The sequence below is a fragment of the Heterodontus francisci genome, chromosome 7 (assembly GCF_036365525.1).
Source record: "Heterodontus francisci isolate sHetFra1 chromosome 7, sHetFra1.hap1, whole genome shotgun sequence".
Classification (NCBI taxonomy): Eukaryota; Metazoa; Chordata; class Chondrichthyes; order Heterodontiformes; family Heterodontidae; genus Heterodontus; species Heterodontus francisci.
This window is the reverse complement of record NC_090377.1, coordinates 23,620,678-23,641,132: the sequence shown is the minus strand read 5'-3', so window position 1 is coordinate 23,641,132 and position 20,455 is coordinate 23,620,678. Positions and strand designations below refer to the sequence as shown.

The following is a 20,455-nucleotide window of genomic DNA, read 5'->3' as shown; positions in this document are numbered from 1 at the left end:
CCCATAATAAATTCCCCTGTTTCTGACTGTAAGGGACCTACATTTGTCTTCAATCTTTTTCTCTTCACACTACAAGTAGCAACTCAGGTAAACACAGCATTAAAAAATTCAAACAAAGCACTGGGGTTCATTTCTAGAGCAAAGGAATTGAAAAGTACAGACATTATGTTAAACTTGTATAAAACTGTGGTTAGATCATGCTTAAGATTATGCTTAAGATTACTGTGCACAGTTCCGGTCTCCATATTACAAAAAGTATATAGAGGCAATGGAGAAAGATTTACAAGGATGATACCAGAACCTGGAGGGTATAACTATCAGGAAAGACTGATCGGGCTGAGGCTCTTTACTCTAGGAAAAAGAGGCTTAGAGGTGGCATGATAGAGATCTTTTAAAATTATGAATACGTTTGATTGGGTAGATGTAGAGATGTTTCCATTTGTTGGGGAGACCAAAATTAGAGGTCATAAATGAAAGATAATCACTAAAAAATTCAATAAAGAGAGTGGTTAATATGCAGAACTTGTTATCACAGAGCAGTTGAGGCAAATAGGGGAAGCTAGGTAAGTACATGAGGGAGTAAGGAAAAGAAGAATATTGACAGAGTTAGATGAAATAAGGTTGGAGGAGGCCCACGTGGACCATAAATACCAGGATAGATTATTTTGGCCGAATGGACTGTCTCTATTATGTAAATTCTATGCAATTCTATGAATTACAGAATCAGGAAATATCACAAGAGATAATGCCAATTTCTTTAAACTAAAGTGTATCCTACAAAATACTAATTCAGAACAAGAACAAAATACTGGAAACAGCATTTTTCACCTAAATTTAATAACATTTCACATTACAAATTGGGGACTGTAATTTTAGTCAATAGAACACACAAAATGTACCATATCTTCTATGAAACACTCGTACTTAGAAGAATGAGTTTCCCTTGCATAAATAATACTGGGATTAGAAATTCTGCAAGATTTTTGAAGAGGTTCACAGACATGGTTCAGAACAGAAGTTCATTGTTTTCTTTGGAGATTACAAACTAAACACAGATTGTCGTACAATCCCCAACAGAAGGCTTCTCTGTTGCAAGATCTTGCTGATTATGAATTCCTCGGCTGTACTGATGACATAAAATGAAAATTAAAGCAAACTGTACTTACAAGGTGAGATGTCTCTGTATCTGTTTTTGGAAATATTGAGAGGTAACTTGGCACATGACATTGTCATACCAGGCTTTTTTCTATACAGTTGCTGAGAAGGAAAAAAAAAATAGTTTTACCTTCAACGAAGATGACATAGGAATTGCTAGATGAGAAAAGATCAAGGTCATCTAGTTCACCTCCTACCAATCTGATCCAACAATAATGGAGTTGTTGATTAATCATACAAGTAGCTATTTCTACATGCTAACTTGCAATTACAATCAGCTTCACTGTTTCAATAATACAATGCTTACTTGGGACTCAAATATGTATATTTCAATTATCAACAGCTTTGATAAACATTTAAGCCAATTCTAGTGTTTCAATGTAATTAGCTCACCACATTCAACAGCCCAGTGGAAAACAATGTTCAGCATGTGCTACTTAAATTGCTTTTTAAACATGATTTTTTTTTGTAGTTTCTCCCATTTCCTCCCTCCTCCCATTTCAGACATCCTAGGAAAGCGCTGCATTTCTGAGGTGATGACCTCTGGATGAGACATTATTATCCTGTCTGTCTCTTTAGGTGGATGTTAAAGATCCCATGGTACAATCTGAAGAGGAGGATTCGCCTAGTGTTTCTCTCAGCCAATGCCACCATAAGAACAGATTAGTTGGTCATTCACTTGCTATTGGTGGGACATTGTTTCTGTAGAATGGATGTTGCATTTGTCTACATAGAAACAATTATTACAGCCCAAAAAAGTAATTAACAGCAAAATGTTACAAAAAAATGAAGTGCGCTACAATAACTATTCTATTTTTAGGTAATCACCACTGATGTAAGTGAGCTCAAAATAGTGACAGAGCCAAGGAATAGTTCCTTTTTTCATCCATTTTTTTGCTTTTGGTTCTTTCTGCCATTACATGTCAAGAACAGCCAGATAACTTGCCCCCATTCCACAACTAATACTGTTTACTGGCCAATAGAAGTGCCCACAGCAACTTGGTGCATCACAAGACATTCAGCAGCGGGTACTTGCTGTGCAAAGAATCACAGCAATTTCGTGTCCTCTGCAGCAACACCAGCATGGGAGTTAAGATATTTGGTTTGGTAAAATTGCAGTTACTTATATATTTGCAAATACATGAGCAGGAAGCCAATTTCCCAAATGAATGTGACAGATTTTGCAAGTTTGTTATCAACCCTTGTATGTTAGATACTGGACCAGTAGCTTTGTTCGCTATCATAAATGATCAGATATTCCAAGCATAGCTTTCTTGGTGGTATAGGAGCCATTATTCATCATCCTAACAAATTCTATACCTACACCTGCTATACAAAGGTACAGAAGAGATCTACTAGAATGGTACCAGGGATGAGAGATTTCAGTTATACGGAGAAACTGGAGAAGCTTGGGTTGTTCTCCTTAGATATACGTGCCATAGATGGAGTGCAACAGAGATTTACCAGACTAATCCCTGGGATGGCAGGATTGTCTCATGAGGAGAGATTAAGGAAACTGGGCCTGTATTCTCTCGAGTTTTGAAGAATGAGAGGTGATCTCATTGAAACTTACAAAATTCTTCCAGGACCAAGACAGGGTGGATATAGATAGGATGTTTCCCCTGGCTGATGAGTCTAGTACCAGAGAACATAGTCTCAGCATAAGGGGTAGGCCATTTAAGACTGAGACAAGGAGGAATTTATTCACTCAGGGGATGGTGAATATTTAGAATTCTCTACCCCAGAGGGCTGTGGAAGTTCAATTATTGAGCACGTTCAAGATAGAAATCGATAGATGCCTGATGCCTAATGACATCAAGGGATATAGGAATAGGGCAGGAAAGTGGTGTTGAGGTAGATGATCAGTCACAATCAAATTGAATGGCAGAGCAGGCTAGATGGGCTGAATGGCCTGCTCCTATGTGTTCAAAATCATGCATAGTTTTGAGAGAATAAATAGAATCTGTTTCCAGTGGCAGAAGGGTCAGTAACCACAGGACACAGATTTAAACTGTTACGATCAGGTGAGAAAGGTGTCTAGGGGTCTTTTACTGTCTTCACCTAGTCTTATTGTAACAGGGTTTAATTTTAAACACACTTGTGTTTTGAGCTCCCCCTTGGTGAATCCTTGTTCACCGCTTTCCAATTATAAGGCAAAGAAATGAGCACACCAGGTTTTCTTAGGTTTAAAGAAAAGTGAAATTTATTAAATCTTAAACTTTAATTCGGTTAACGCCTACAGATACAGGTCACGCCCCACGCTAGCATGCATACGCGATACGCGCATGCAAATAGAGACAGAAGAGAGAAGAAAAATAAAATGGAGATGTTTGAGGCAATCTCTGAAGAGGGATTTTTTTAAACTGTGCTTCGAGCTCGCTGTAGGGTCTTGCTTTACGTTGGGGCCCAGGATTCTTCTTAAACCTTGTTCACTGCAGGAGACTTTTCTCTCTCTTGGGGTTCATATGTCTTCAATGGTTTCTGAAGCTGATGAAAGCGAGATGAGAGCAGACAGGAGAGAGGTCTTTTCCAGTCCAGGAACAAACAGCCTTCTGAGTTTTTTTTCTCTCAGCAAGTAACACACCATCCTGACTTGGACATATTTCACCATTCCTTCACCATTGCTGGGCCAAAATCCTGGAACTCCCTACCTAACAGCACTGTAGGTGTACTTACACCACATGGACTACAGCAGTTCAAGAGGAGAGCTCATCACCATCTTCTCAAGGGTAATTAGGGATGAGCAGCAAATGCTGGCCTTGCCAGTGACGGCCACATCCCACGAATGAATAAAAAAATGCAGGCCTGAAAAATTATACTGGTGTATAATTTGATTAAATTACACACTTTAATGCTGCTGACAAAAATACAGGATAAGAAGGTACTCACATCAAACTGTGCAAGAATATTTCCAGTCTCCAGACCATCTCGTAAATGTATCATGGACTCTCTTAAGGCATCGTCATCCTGATGGGTTACATCCAGAGGAGATTTCTCTGGAATGTACTGAAAATCAGGTTCACTTTCTGCCTTCTCTTCTACAACATCATAAACAGCTTGAGAAGACAAAACAAATTCACACAATTATAGAATGAATTTAAAAACAATGCAATATACTACACTCAGGAAATTGGGTTTAGGCAGCTGAGTTATGCATGCTTGATACCAAAAGCTTTTGAACTTGAAAAATAGTTACTTTGTTATTTACAAAACAGCAATGCCACTTTTGAAGAACCATACTTACCATTGGGTCGAACTAATAGTATTAGTTCTTCAGAGTGCTCGCAGCTGGCCTTGATGAACATGACAACCTGGTCATGCGTGTAGTCTGATATGTCCCTACCATTGATCAGTACAACCTGATCACCTTCATTGAGTCGTGGAACGCATGTGTCAGCCTACACATTAAGAGGCAACAGAAGATGTCTTAAACCTTTACAGCCATTTCATTCAGAGATTTAAAATTGCTGCATAATATAGTGAAAACATTGTGCCACATTATCTAACTTAAAAAGTTCCAGAAGTTTTATAGCAGAGGTTAATTTCAGCAACATCTATATATTCATGAAATAACACTCAGTTCTTGCAAATTTACTGAATCCCAGAATCTAAAGCTGGGTTCTTCGGCTCCTACCTATAGCGAAAAAAATTATGGACCACTGGCTATTAACATTACACCTAAAAAATCTGAATAGTTGCTTAAATTTACAGATAGTAAAAAAAAACATGTTTATTTACCTCATTCAAATCTTCTAAGATGTCCCAAAGCACTTTAAAGCTGATGATTAAGTCAAGTGCAGACACTTTCGTTGGCAAATGTAGCAACCAATGTGCCAGAGTAAGGATCTCACAAACAGCAGTGAGATGAATGACTAGATAGCGTATTTAGGTGGTGTTGGATGAGGGACAAGTGTTGGATAAAACATCAGAACTCTCTGCTCTTTGTAAAATGGGATCTTTTAAGTCCACCCAAAGAGGTAGACATATCCTTTTCATATCTCATCTGTAACACAGTAACTCTGATAATGTAACATTCCTTCAGGACTGCATGGAAGTGCCATCCTAGATTATGTGCTTAAGTCCTGGCAATGTGGCTCAAACACGCAACCTGGTGCTGTCCCTTGATACACGGATAAGCCATGATATCCTATATATCACGCTCCACAAGGGTTCCCTATAGTACAAATTCCTTTATGTCTACCGTAAAGAAAATGTAATATTAGTCTGAATTCTGGCTAGCACCAAACCTTCCAGGTTGAATACCCGTTGAAGTTAAACTTCACTTTTCTCTGGCCTTTTACATGATCCACTTGCTTCTCTCAGTTTGAGATGCAGAAAGTAAAAAGTACTTAAGCCAAATTTTTCAAAAGGATTGAAAGTAGGTAGATGATAAGATAGAAACCTTTGTAAGCAGCAAAAGCTGCGTTACTGGGGCAAGCTGCTACATAATTATTCATGCTTAAAGACGAGCTATGTTGAAAAGTGCCTCACTTGCAGCAGAAAACACTCCAGAGCTTCTTCGGAAACCCAAGTGCCAAAATACACAGAGGGATATTATGGGCAGGCAAATCTGCAACGCGCTTTTAAGTATCATTAATTTTTTTGTGTTAATTAAAATCCAAACTTCTCATAGGTTTTAACAGTCAAAAAGCAGGAGAAAAATAAAGAAGGGTAACTAGGACCCCAAAACCCCCTGAGTAGATTCAGAGAAAAGGCATTCTTTATTTTTTTGATTTTTACTTCTGCTGGATTGTGGATTGTCAGTGAAAATAAAGTTAATATATAGCTTTTGGTATCAGAATAATATTAAAATGCAATCCTTATTCTTTCAAACCAAATCACACTAAATTCGAAGGGTTTAATATTCTACAAGGATAAGGAAATGGAGGTTTTATTTTTTTTAAAACTGTAGTTGTTTTTCCTCACTTTGCACTAAAGGCCTACTCAGGTCAGGGAAAAAAAACCCCGACCTAAACCAAACAGAACCACATCAGACCTGAGCCCCTCCATTTTTTCCCACGCCCGACCCGACCACCGGAATGTTCCCTTTATTTACCATGCGACTCCGAATTTGCAGGAAGCTGCAGCATGAGCGTGATGATGTCATAGAGATGCTCACTTGCTCACTGCGCAGACTCAGAGTTTCCCTCCTTGACATCTTGGACTCCCAACTCAGATAGGTTTTTTACTTTTAACATTTACCAGCACAGCAAAATGCAATACTTACTTTGTGTCCCCGACCCGGACCCGAGCCCGAAAGAGCGACCCGACCTGACCCCGACACATGTTGTCAGGTCCCATCGGGTTCGGGTCGGGTAGCAGCCCTTTACTTTGCACTGTCGGAATCGTCTTATTAAAGTATATTTATGGAGAGTATTGCAGCTTGATTGCTTAATACACAAAGTCTGTTTTTTTACCGGTCTTAAATCAGGTACAGAAGCATTGCGTCTGTTGACATCCTTGAAAAATCAATTGTCAATTTTAATGATTCTTAATGTGTCAGCATTGCTAAGAAAATATTACTTCATATAATATTTTGTAGACAGCTACTCACTGGTGTTCCAGGTGCCACTCGTGATACGATTACTGGCATTTTCTGATCAATACCTCCCTGTAATATGAAGAAAAAGGAGTTGGATATTAAATTAACAAATGACCAATTTAGCATGACTTGTTAGAACAGGCTACCGACAGCCAATTAAAATAGCAGCATACTGCTTTAATTAGACCATGGTTCTCTATTCAAGTAAAAAAAACTATTGAACACCACCAATAATATTGTTTCGGAAATGTTCATTTTACATATATCAATTTCTGTAGTCCAAACCAAGTTGATGACAATTGCTACAAATTTGGGTCGACTGGAGATACATTTTTGGCTTGAGTGGCATCGGTTGCTTCCAAACAGCAGCATGAGGATCTTATCTTTTATAACAGCTAACACAACACTACCTGAAATGTGTATTTTTATGATAGCATAACTTGGAAGTACCACACTAACGTAACCTTGTGACCTGAACCAGATATTGATGTTTTTCATAAATAAAAAGAGTGTTGGAAATACTCAGCAGGTCAGGCAGCATCTGTGGAGAGAGAAGCAGAGTTAATGTTTCAGATCTGTGACCTTTCATCAAAACAGTTCTGATGCTGCCTGACCTGCTTGAGTACTTCCAGCACTTTTGTTTTTATTTCAGATTTCCAGCATCTGCAGCATTTTGCTTTTATTTGTTGATGTTTTTCACATGTATTTGTTTCAGCTCTCTAAAGGTGGACAGAGCAAACACTTATTGAGACAAGGGCAGATACAAGCTGTTAAGTTGTTTTATTTCACAAAAAACTGAATATTCAGAACAGCTATTATGACTGGACTCACTTAATTCAATCTGTATAACTCAATTTCAACAAGTACAAGAAAGCATCCTTTTAGCCCACAGTGGTCATCATTCTTGACTTAAGCAGGAGAGCTTCCAACAATTTTTGAGTATTTCTAACCTCTGCAACAGCAAAAGCCCTCACAGCTTCCTCTTTCGCAAGCCTGAATTCCTTTGCTGCTTTCTTGTTTCATGTCACCTTGCATGTCTCACTTTTTATTTCCCTCATCAGATAGGATCAAGGGATTTTCAAATACAATGGCTGTGAGGTGTTTACCATGTAAGCTGACAGTTTATCATTTAGTCTCTGTGGAAAATATTTAGCTTTCTGTAACCATCTTCCATCTAGGTGCCTTTTAAAAAAATACATTTTATTAAAAAAAAACAAAGTAATTTCTATGAAAAAATAGTCAAAAAAATCCTTAAATGTGACATGTTTTGTGATGTCTAAATTTACTGAACAAATTCATATTTAATTGAAAAGAGAGTTTGTAAATACAGTAAAAGTTTTGTTATCCGACACTTTACCTGCTCTATTACCTGGAATTTCCAAAATCTCCCAAAACTCTCCCGGGCTGACTTTTCCAGGTACAATGTCACGCGTATTACAGGTATATTGGTGCACCGACTTCAAAGGATTAAGGAAAAATTAAAAATTAGTTTACCCAATGCCAGACCCTGGGTACCATTCGGTCCTCCAGCAATACCTTCGGGATGGAACTTCCGATCTCCACGCGGACAACAGCAGGTGATAGGGCTCGGTGAGGCGCGACAGGCAGTACCAGTGCCCCGTGGCTGCACCTCTGCCCAGCCGAGTGACAACAGGAAAGGCGGAAACTGCTTTCCGTCTCTTGAATCCGCAAGGCCGAGGTCAACCTTAGCTGTGTGTTGGCTGGTGGTAGCAGAGCTCAGGGGGCATCCAACGGGACCAGAATTAACCCAGTCGGACAGCAGTAAGCCCGTTGGGAGACTTCTCAACCTATCGAGTTCAACCACCAAAAACTGTGGGAATTCAAGGTTGCCTCCTGTGCGTGGAATTCCTATCTTGCCACGGTAACTGGCCCCCCCATTCACTACAATGGGATTCTTGGGCCTTGCAGTCAGATGCGTTTTGCTCTGGAGTTCCATGTACAATTCTTGATTGACCAGAATTTTTGATTATCTGGCACCTCTCAGGTCTGGCACATGCCAGATAACAAAGCTTTTACTGTATACGCAAGAGGTCCTACCTTAACATTGAAACCGAATCTCCCATTCTCATCTGCTTTCATTCTTATCAAAACTAGATTGTCATGAGGAACAATACCATTCGGCTGCAGAAAGCAGAAAGAGGATATTAAAGTCATATGCACTGAACAGATTGGAGATGCTTCTGAAAGGTTACAAATTAAGAGGCAGAACATACGGGCTATTAAAATTCAACTCTGGTTGTCAATTTTCAACAAATCACACCCAATTACCATTTAAAATGAACAATTGTTCACTTGAGATCCTCTCTCATGTTTTCTGTGAAATTAGATGAAAGCAACTCATTACCTCTCTCGTTTTTCCCTTCCATCTACAGGCTTATAAAAGACAGCTTTGGAAGCACTTAGATCCAAGTTTCCAGTTCATCTTCAGTTACCAACTTGTTGTGACTTCTGCATTATGGGCCTTGGTCCTTCATTCTGATGTTTTAATTTTAAAATAAATCATACCAACTCTTGTGAAGGTCAGTCAGCATCTGCAAAGAGAAAAGACAGGTTATGACATTTCATATCTGCAGCCTTCAGAGTAGTCTGATGAAGGCCGCACACTGGAAGTGTCAGAACTTGTCTTTTCGCTTTACAGATGCTGATGAACTGGCTGCGCCTATCAGGCAGTTTTTATTTCAGATTTTAACATTTGCAGTTTTCCTTTTTATTTCATTCTTTTGAAGGTTGTTTATTTGAAAACACATTAAATCACAAGATACTGACCTACATTTAAGTGATCAAACATTATTTCACAGTATTTGGGACATCTAAAGCAAACCACTGGATTGTGGTCTGAGACCAATAAAACTGAGTTGCAGTGACGACAGAAAAGATGTTCTCTGGATTTGGGTATCTGAATCCTGAAACTCCCCATCATTGGCTGTCTATTGTTGGAGTTCCTGTGACTGTCCTCCACACCTCTGTGTTGGACTGTTCATGGGTGCTCCTTCATTGACATTATGTACTTCAGCTATGCCATGGCTGGTAAGTTACGGATTCAGAAGTCAGAACCCTTTTGTAGTAACAAGAGTCTGAGAAGTTATTCACACATTTGCACAATTGTCTTAATTCAAATGATAGTTCCTCTATATTTTTGCTGCATTCAGCACTTGATGCACAGAACACATTAAGATCAAATGTCCACTGTTACTGTATATCATCAAAACCCAAAAACACACCAAAGTCGATCAGAATTAAGAAGAACATAAGAAATAGGAGTAGGCGGCCATTTGGCCCCTCAAGCCTGCTCCACCATTCAATGAGATCATAGCTGATCTGATTCTGGCGTTAACTCCACTTTCCTGTCTGCACCCCATAACCCTTTAGCCCCTTGTAGATCAAAAATCTGCCTTGAATATATTCAATGATCCAGCCTCCACTGCTCTCTTGGTTAGAAAATTCTGAGACGAAATTCATCCTCATTTCCATTAATTAAATGGACAACGCCTTATTCTGAAACTGTGCTCCCTAGTTCTAGATTCCCTCACGAGGGGAAATACCCTCTCAGCATCTACCCTGTCAAGCCCCCTCAGAATCTTGTGTTTCAATAAAATCACTTCTCATTCTTCTAAATTCCAACCTGCTCAACCTTTCCTCATAAGACAACCCCTTCATCCCAGGAATCAGCCGATTGAACCTTCTCTGAACTGCATCCAATGCAAATATATTCCTCCTTAAATAAGGAGACCATAACTGTACGTAGTACACTAGATCTGGTCTCACCAGCCCTCTAAACAGTTGAAGCAAGACTTCCTTACTTTTATGCTCCATCCCTCTTGCAATAAAAGGCCAACATCCATTTGTCTTCCTAATTACTTGCTGTACTGACATGCTTTTTGTGGTTCATGCACCAGGATGCCCAGATCCTCTGTACCGCAGCACTCTGCAGTCCCTCTCCATTTAAATAAAATTCTGCTTTTCTATTCTTCCCATCTAAGTGAATAACCTCACTTTTTCCCATTATATGCCATGTGCCAAATTTTTGCCCACTCATTTAACCTATCTATATGCCTTTGCAGACCCTTTGCGCCCTCCCTACAACTTGCTTTCCTACCTATCTTTGTATTGTCAGCAAATCGGGTCTCAATACACTCGGTCCCTTCATCCAAGTCAGTAGGTGGGACCTCTACAAACAGGATGGTCTTCACCTGAACCAGAGGGGTACCAATATCCTGGGGGGGGGGGGGGGGAGATTTGCTTGTGCTCTTCGGGGGGGGTTCAAACTAATTCAGCAGGGGAATGGGAACCTAAAATGCAGTGCCAGTGTACAGGATGTGGAGAGTAGTGAGGTCAGGGATAAGGTTACAAGGACGCAAGAGGGCACTGGCAAGCAAGAACCTGGTTTAAAGTGTGTCTACTTCAACGCCAGGAGCATCCGGAATAAGGTGGGTGAGCTTGCAGCATGGGTTGGTACCTAGGATCTCGATGTAGTGGCCATTTCGGAGACATGAGTAGAGCAGGGGCAGGAATGGATGTTGCAGGTTCCGGGATTTAGATGTTTCAGTAAGAACAGAGAAGATGGTAAAAGAGGGGGGGGTGTGGCATTGTTAATCAAGGAGAGTATTACAGCGACAGAAAGGACGTTTGAGGACTCGTCTACTGAGGTAGTATGGGCCGAGGTTAGAAACAGGAGAGGTGAGGTCACCCTGTTGGGAGTCTTTTATAGACCTCCAAATAGTTCCAGAGATGTAGAGGAAAGGATAGCGAAGATGATTCTCGACAGGGGCGAGAGTAACAGGGTAGTTGTTATGGGGGACTTTAACTTTCCAAACATCGACTGGAAATACTATAGTTCGAGTACTTTAGATGGGTCAGTTTTTGTCCAGTGTGTGCAGGAGGGTTTTCTGACACAGTATGTGGACAGGCCAACCAGGGGCGATGCCACATTGGATTTGGTACTGGGTAATGAACCCGGCCAGGTGTTAGATTAAGATGTAGGTGAGCACTTTGGTGATAGTGATCACAATTCGGTTAGGTTTACCTTAGCGATGGACAGGGACAGGTATATACCGCAGGGCAAAAATTATAGCTGGGGGAAAGGAAATTATGATGCGATTAGGCAAGATTTAGGATGCGTAGGATGGGGAAGGAAACTGCAGGGGCTGGGAACAATCGAAATGTGGAGCTTATTCAAGGAGCAGCTACTGCGTGTCCTTGATAAGTATGTACCTGTCAGGCAGGGAGGAAGTTGTCGAGCGAGGGAGCCGTGGTTTACTAAAGAAGTTGAAGCGCTTGTCAAGAGGAAGAAGAAGGCTTATGTTAGGATGAGACGTGAAGGCTCAGTTAGGGCGCTTGAGAGTTACAAGCTAGCCAGGAAGGATCTAAAGGGAAAGCTAAGAACAGCAAGGAGAGGACACGAGAAGTCATTGGCGGATAGGATCAGGGAAAACCCTAAGGCTTTCTATAGGTATATCAGGAATAAAAGAATGACTAGAGTTAGATTAGGGCCAATCAAGGATAGTAGTGGGAAGTTGTGTGTGGAATCAGAGGAGGTAGGGGAAGTGTTAAATGAATATTTTGCGTCAGTATTTACAGTAGAGAAAGAAAATGTTGTCGAGGAGAATACTGAGATTCAGGCTACTAGGCTAGATGGGATTGAGGTTCACAAGGAGGAGGTGTTAGCAATTTTGGAAAGTGTGAAAATAGATAAGTCCCCTGGGCCAGATGGGATTTATCCTAGGATTCTCTGGGAAGCCAGGGAGGAGATTGCAGAGCCTTTGTCCTTGATCTTTATGTCGTCATTGTCGACAGGAATAGTGCCGGAAGACTGGAGGATAGCAAATGTTGTCCCCTTGTTCAAGAAGGGGAGTAGAGACAGCCCTGGTAATTATAGACCTGTGAGCCTTACTTCGGTTGTGGGTAAAATGTTGGAAAAGGTTATAAGAGACAGGATTTATAATCATCTTGAAAAGAATAAGTTCATTAGCGATAGTCAGCACGGTTTTGTGACGGGTAGGTCGTGCCTCACAAACCTTATTGAGTTTATCGAGAAGGTGACCAAACAGGTGGATGAGGGTAAAGCAGTGGATGTGGTGTATATGGATTTCAGTAAGGCGTTTGATAAGGTTCCCCATGGTAGGCTATTGCAGAAAATACGGAAGTATGGGGTTGAAGGTGATTTAGAGCTTTGGATCAGAAATTGGCTAGCTGAAAGAAGACAGAGGGTGGTGGTTGATGGCAAATGTTCATCCTGGAGTTTAGTTACTAGTGGTGTACCGCAAGGATCTGTTTTGGGGCCACTGCTGTTTGTCATTTTTATAAATGACCTGGAAGAGGGTGTAGAAGGGTGGGTTAGTAGATTTGCGGATGACACTAAGGTCGGTGGAGTTGTGGATAGTGTCGAAGGGTGTTGTAGGGTACAGAGGGACATAGATAGGCTGCAGAGCTGGGCTGAGAGATGGCAAATGGAGTTTAATGCGGAAAAGTGCGAGGTGATTCACTTTGGAAGGAGTAACAGGAATGCAGAGTACTGGGCTAATGGGAAGATTCTTGGTAGTGTAGATGAACAGAGAGATCTTGGTGTCCAGGTGCATAAATCACTGAAGGTTGCTACCCAGGTTAATAGGGCTGTTAAGAAGGCATATGGTGTGTTATCTTTTATTAGTAGAGGGGTCGGGTTTCGGAGCCACGAGGTCATGCTGCAGCTGTACAAAACTCTGGTGAGACCGCACCTGGAGTATTGCGTGCAGTTCTGGTCACCGCATTATAGGAAGGATGTGGAAGCTTTGGAAAGGGTGCAGAGGAGATTTACTAGGATGTTGCCTGGTATGGAGGGAAGGTCTTACGAGGAAAGGCTGAGGGACTTGAGGTTGTTTTCGTTGGAGAGAAGGAGGAGGAGAGGTGACTTAGTAGAGACATATAAGATAATCAGAGGGTTAGATAGGGTGGATAGTGAGAGTCTTTTTCCTCGGATGGTGATGGCAAACACGAGGGGACATGGCTTTCAGTTGAGGGGTGATAGATATAGGACAGATGTCAGAGGTAGTTTCGTTACTCAGAGAGTAGTAGGGGTGTGGAACGCCCTGCCTGCAACAGTAGTAGACTCGCCAACTTTAAGGGCATTTAAGTGGTCATTGGATAGACATATGGATGAAAATGGAATAGTGTAGGTCAGATGGTTTCACAGGTCGGCGCAACATCGAGGGCCGAAGGGCCTGTACTGCGCTGTAATGTTCTAATTCACATAGATGGCAAATAGTTGAGGTCCCAGTACTAATCCCTGTGGCACCCCACTAATTAGTTTGCCAACCTGAAATTGACCTATTTATTCTGATTCTCTGTTTAGTCAATCCTCTATCCATGCTCATATGACTCCCAACTTCTCCCTCTTGTGTACATTATGGATTGCAAGAATGTTAGTAGCTTGATTTCCTCACGTCTGATGGCAACTTTGTTTCCTAATTTCCAAAGAATTTCTCACCATCGGAAGCTGTGAATCAATCCTGTGAACTGCAACAACTTAACATTCATTTACACAATGCCGTATGCAATTTCACTGAGCATATTAAAGAACATAATGCAAGGTCAAGCATATAGCTTTATTATACCTGCTTTGAAACTGCAAAACAGAACATTGCACAATCAGGTTAATAGATGGCTCAAAGATTTAATAGAAAGTTTCTTTGAATGGTTTGAGACCATGATGCCCTGCTATTTTTCAAACTACATTTAAAGTGAAGCAGAAACTGGTTGCTGGGTATCTGATAAACTATTAAATCCTTTCAGACATCTGACTATCCCCCACCCCATCGTTAACCATTCTAAAGCAAGTTATTTAAATTCGCAATATCTTACCGTAGATTTTTCTGATGTTATTGGACCATCCAATAGGTCTTGGAAGTGGGGGTCCAGTTCCTGCTGACAGGAGTTAGACTGTTGCGACTGGACTGTCGTAGTTTTTTTCTGTTTTGGTGGCAATGCAGGCGGCCGTCCTTCTCCAGCTGTCTCCTGACAACTAAAAGAAAGTATGACTTTAATACATCAAAAGTCACAGACCTGAAACGTCAACTCTGCTTCTCTCTCCAATAGATGCTGCCTGACCTGAGTATTTCCAGTACTTTGTTTTTATTTCAGATTTCCAGCAGCTGCAGTATTTTGCTTTTTTAAAAGATTGATGCAGATTCTGGAAGTACAGAAAAAAAAAACCAAGAACCTTGGAAACTCTCAGCAGGTCAGTCAGCATCTACATCGATAAAACACAGCATCGCCTGCACAGCTTTCAGCTGTCTGAGGAAACAAGTGTTTGATGACGAAGACCTCAAACCTGGCATCAATCTCATGATCTACAGGGCTGCAGTGTTACCTGGAAACATGGACACTGTACAGCAGATATCTCAAAGCCCGGGAGCGATATCACCAGTGGTGCCTCTGCAAGATCCTGCAAATTCAGTGGCTGGACAATCGCTCCAATATCAGTGCCCTCTCTCAGGCCAACACCCAAAGTATCGAGACACTGGTCATGGTTAGTCAGTTTATGCTGGGCGGGCCACATCGTTCCGCATGCCTGATATAAGACTCCCAAAACAAGCTTTCTACTCTGAGCTCCGTCACGGCAAGAAGCTACCAGGAGGGCACAGGAAACACTACAAGGATGTTCTTAAAGCCTCACTGAATAAATGCGACATCTCCACTGATGCGTGGGAATCTTTTGCCCGAGACCACCCAAAAGGGAAAAGAAGCATCCGCAAAGGTGCCAGCCAGTTCAAACAAGGTTGACATGCCCAGGCAGCGACCAATGTGCAAACAGCGGAAGGAGCTTTCGGAAATTCATTCACTTGCCTCACCAAGCACCACCAGTGGCAGAGTGTGCGGATCCAGAATTGGACTATTCAGTCACCTAAGGACCCACAACCCTGGAGTGGAAGAAAGTCATCCTCCTTCCCGATGGACTGTCTAAGAAGACAATGACATTGAAGGGTCTACAACTGAAACATTAACTTGCCTGTTCTGTCCAAAGATGATGATTGATTAGCATTTCCTGTTTCTGTTTGAATGTTTCAACACAGGAGAAAAGTATAAGCATAACTGAGCAACATTCTGGAGATGGAAGAAAGTCCCTTCTGTGATAGTTTGGATTCGGGGTGAAAAGCTCAGCTCAGTTGCGAACTAAACGCCAAGAATTTGCACCACCTCTTTCAACTTGAGTGGGTAGTCAGAAAAGTTGCTAGTATCTGAATCAAAAGTGTGTAAAGCAGACAGGAGGCAAAAAGGATGGCTTTGTCAACACTGAGCTAAAAGAAAATGTGACACTTTTCAGTTTGAGGTCAGACATCAATGTGTAGCTCTTGACTGCACCTTTTCCAGTGCAGTGACGGTCCCTCTGTGATACGTCAACCAAAATTGTACACGGTACTCCACCAAATGGAGATGAACTAATGTGCTGTATGAGCTCTGATTCACGTCTTGTGATGGGCGCTCTACTACAGGTATCATTAACCATATGGCCTCATTTACCGCTGTCACATACTGAACAGTTTCAATGATCTGCCAATAATCTTAATCCCGTGCTGCATTCGATAAATTAGCACAACTCATTTTACAGCTCCAGGCCCAGAGTTTCCTCTTCGGGAGCAGTCAGCGATCTGGGCCTCAAGTTGCACTAGTTTTTCAGAGTTTTCTTTTTGCTCAAGGTTCAAACTTATTTGCATATTGCTGAAATAAAAAGCTTCCATGAACCAAAGCAATCGGGCAGCATTTCGAACAAGAAAAAAGGCATTAAAAAATTGCTCTCAAATATTTCCAATGGATAACCCGGTACAGTTTTATTGATACAGCTGAAAATGGGGTTATCACAAAAAAATAAGCAGTTGTAATCAGTTTTAGTCCACCACCTACGAGTAATCTGATCTGAAGTAACTGAAAAGTGCTGTGAAAAACTATACAGCCCATTTACTAGTTACATTGGTGTAATAGTCAGCTTTAATAAATTAAAAATAATTACAAACTTTTAAAAAGGGCTTGTTAGTGCCCTTGCATCTTCACACAAGCTTAATTTTCACGTGATATTTCATTCAGTGAAGCAGCTGCTAGATATCACAGCAGTAATTAAAGCTGATTTGACAGGGCTTTGTCGAAGTGTAAAATGTATTTTAGCACACCATCAAATCCTCATTTTTATGGTGTTTCCCCCTTTTATTTTTAATTCATTCATGGGATGTGGGCGTCACTGGCTATGCCAGCATTTATGGCCCATCCCTAATTGCCCTTGAGAAGGTGGTGGTGAGCTGCGTTCTTGAACCGCTGCAGTCCATTTGGGGTAGGTAGACCCACAGTGCTGTTAGGAAGGGAGTTCCAGGATTTTGACCCAGCGACAGTGAAGGAACGGCGATATAGTTCCAAGTCAGGCTGGTGTGTGACTTGGAGGGGAACTGGCAGGTGGTGGTGTTCCCATGTATTTGCTGCCCTTGTCCTTCTAGTTGGTCAAGGTCGCGGGTTTGGAAGGTGCTGTCTAAGGTGCCTTGGTGCATTGCTGCAGTGCATCTTGTAGATGGTACATACTGCTGCCACTGTGCGTCGGTGGTGGAGGGAGTGAATGTTTGTAGATGGGGTGCCAATCAAGCGGGCTGCTTTGTCCTGGATGATGTCGAGCTTCTTGCGTGTTGTTGGAGCTGGAGCCATCCAGGCAAGTGTAGAGTATTTCACCACACTCCTGACTTGTGCCTTGTAGATGGTGGACAGGCTTTGGGGAGTCAGGAGGTGAGTTACTCGCCTCAGGATTCCTAGCCTCTGACCTGCTCTTGTAGCCACGGTACTTATATGGCTACTCCAGTTCAGTTTCTGGTCAATGGTAGCCCCTAGGATGCTGATAGTGGGGGATTCAGCGATGGTAATGCCGTTGAATGTCAAGGGGAGATGGTCATTGCCTGGCACTTGTGTGGTGCGAATGTTACTTGCCACTTATCAGCCCAAGCCTGGATATTGTCCAGGTCTTGCTGCATTTCTACACGGACTGCTTCAGTATCTGAGGAGTCACGAATGGTGCTGAACATTGTGCAATCATCAGCGAACATCCCCACTTCTGACCTTATGATTGAAGGAAGGTCATTGATGAAGCAGCTGAAGATGGTTGGGCCTATGACACTACCCTGAGGAACTCCTGCAGTGATGTCCTGGAGCTCAGACGATTGACCTCCAACAACCACAACCATCTTCCTTTGCGCTAGGTATGACTCCAGCCAGCGGAGGGTTTTCCCCCTGATTCCCATTGACCTCAGTTTTGCTCGGGCTCCTTGATGCTATACTCGGTCAAATGCCGCCTTGATGTCAAGGGCAGTCACTCTCACCTCACCTCTTGAGTTCAGCTCTTTTGTCCATGTTTGAACCAAGGCTGCAATGAGGTCAGGAGCTGAGTGGCCCTGGCGGAACCCAAACTGAGCATCACTGAGCAGGTTATTGCTAAGCAAGTGCCGTTTGATGGCACTGTTGATGACACCTTCCATCACTTTACTGATGATTGAGAGTCGGCTGATTGGGCAGTAATTGGCCAGGTTGGACTTGTCCTGCTTTGTGTGTACAGGACATACCTGGGCAATTTTCCACATTGCAGGGTAGATGCCAGTGTTGTAGCTGTAGTGGAACAGCTTGGCTAGGGGCACGGCAAGTTCTGGAGCACAGGTCTTCAGTACTATTGCCGGAATATTGTCAGGGCCAATAGCTTTTGCAGTATCCAGTGCCTTGAGTTGTTTCTTGATATCACGCGGAGAGAATCGAATTGGCTGAAGTCTGGCATCTGTGATGCTGGGGACTTCAGGAGGAGGCCGAGATGAATCATCAACTCGGCACTTCTGGCTGAAGATTGTTGCAAATGCTTCAGCCTTATCTTTCGCACTGATGTGCTGGGCTCCCCCATCATTGAGGATGGGGATATTTGCGGAGCCACCTCCTCCAGTTAGTTGTTTAATTGCCCACCACCATTCACAGCTGAATGTGGCAGGACTGCAGAGCTTAGATCTGATCCGTTGGTTGTGGGATCGCTTAGCTCTGTCTATCGCATGCTGCTTACGCAGTTTGGCATGCAAGTAGTGCTGGGTTGTAGTTTCCCCAGGTTGACACCTCATTTTGAGGTATGCCTGGTGTTGCTCCTGGCATGCCCTCCCGCACTCTTCATTGAACCAGGGTTGGTCTCCTGGCTTGATGGTAATGGTAGAGTGGGGGATATGCCGGGCCATGAGGTTACAGATTGTGGTTGAGTACAATTATGCTGCTGCTGATGGTCCACTGCGCCTCATGGATGCCCAGTTTTGCATTGCTAGATCTGTTCGAAATCTATCCCATTTAGCACGGTGATAGTGCCACACAACACGATGGACGGTATGCTCAATGTGAAGGCGGGACTTCGTCTCCACAAGTACTGTGCGGTGGTCACTCCTACCAATACTGTCATGGACAGAAGCATCTGCGGCAGGCAGCTTGTTGAGGACGAGGTCAAGTATGTTTTTCCCTCATGTTGGCTCCACTACCACCTGCCGCAGACCCAGTCTAGCAGCTATGTCCTTTAGGACTCGGACAGCTCGGTCAGTAGTGGTGCTACCGAGCCACTCTTGGTGATGGACACTGAAGTCCCTCACCCAGAGTACATTTTGTGCCCTTGCCACCCTCAGTGCTTCCTCCAAGTGGTGTTCAACATGGAGCAGTACTGACTCATCAGCTGAGGGAGGGCGGTAGGTGGTAATCAGGAGGAGGTTGCCTTGCCCATGTTTGACCTGATGCCATGAGACTTCATGGGGTCTGGAGTCGATGTTGAGGACTCCCAGGGCAACTCCCTCCCTACTGTATACCACTGTGCCACCACCTCTGGTGGGTCTGTCCTGCCGGTGGGACAGGACATACCTGGGGATGGTAATGGCAGTGTCTGGGACATTGTCTGTAAGGTATGATTCCGTGAGTATGACTATGTCAGACTGTTGCTTGACTAGTCTGTGGGACAGCTCTCCCAACTTTGGCACAAGCCCCCAGCTGTTCCAACAGTAAAATGGCAAGTACTTTGAACAAAATGTATTTCCCTAGTCTTTTCTTCCTCATTATCTGCTTATGTTAAATCAAATTAGATTGTCTTTGCAGTTGTGAAACAGTGGAATGATTTTACCTACCCAACAATCCATAGCTTTTGTATATTAAGGCTAGCACAACAGTTCTTGAAAACAGGTCAGGTTATGTTAAATCCCACCTTACAATAGGGACTACATCAGCAGAACTCGGAATGATGTTCTGCTGAGACACTTTGAGGAGTTAGGGTCCAAATCAAAACACAGAGCCTTAAAAGTAATAATCATTGGGCCTCAGCCACGCACCAACTGTCATAGGGTCAAGCAGATTACAGAATTAAACGTGTGGCTCAAAGAGTAGTGTGGGAGGAAGGGGCTTTTGATTCATGAAGCACTGACACCAGTACTGGGGAAAAAGGGAGCTGCTGGAATGGGATCAGTGTCCAGGCAAATCGTATAACTCGGGCTGTGAATAGGGCTTTAAACTAAAAAGCGGGGAGGAGGAGGAGGGGATCAGGTGAAGGGAGATTTAAAAATCTAAATACAAAAGTCAAGGCAATGTAGCAGTGTAGCCATTTGGGTAAAGACAAGCATAGTGAAACAGGAAGGGACAGGGACAGAATTTAACAGTAATAGCGCATCAGCAGATAGGGCCCATACGAAAAATAGTAAAAAAATAAAATTAAAGGCTTTTTATCTGAATGCATGAAGC

General features: G+C 42.6%; 1 protein-coding gene across 5 annotated transcripts in view; it reads right to left on the bottom strand.

Annotated features, from left to right (window-relative positions):
- The window catches only part of ptpn4a (protein tyrosine phosphatase non-receptor type 4a), a 305,345-nt gene that overhangs the window by 40,424 nt on the left and 244,466 nt on the right, over positions 1–20,455 (bottom strand). For all 5 annotated transcript variants that reach the window (XM_068034879.1, XM_068034877.1, XM_068034878.1 and 2 more), the window contains 6 exons: positions 14,555–14,714; positions 8,756–8,839; positions 6,710–6,766; positions 4,400–4,553; positions 4,045–4,211; positions 1,167–1,257 (listed from right to left, as the gene is read on the bottom strand). In XM_068034879.1, coding sequence (XP_067890980.1) covers positions 1,167–1,257; positions 4,045–4,211; positions 4,400–4,553; positions 6,710–6,766; positions 8,756–8,839; positions 14,555–14,714 — 713 coding nt within the window. The remainder of the gene's footprint in view (positions 1–1,166; positions 1,258–4,044; positions 4,212–4,399; positions 4,554–6,709; positions 6,767–8,755; positions 8,840–14,554; positions 14,715–20,455) is intronic.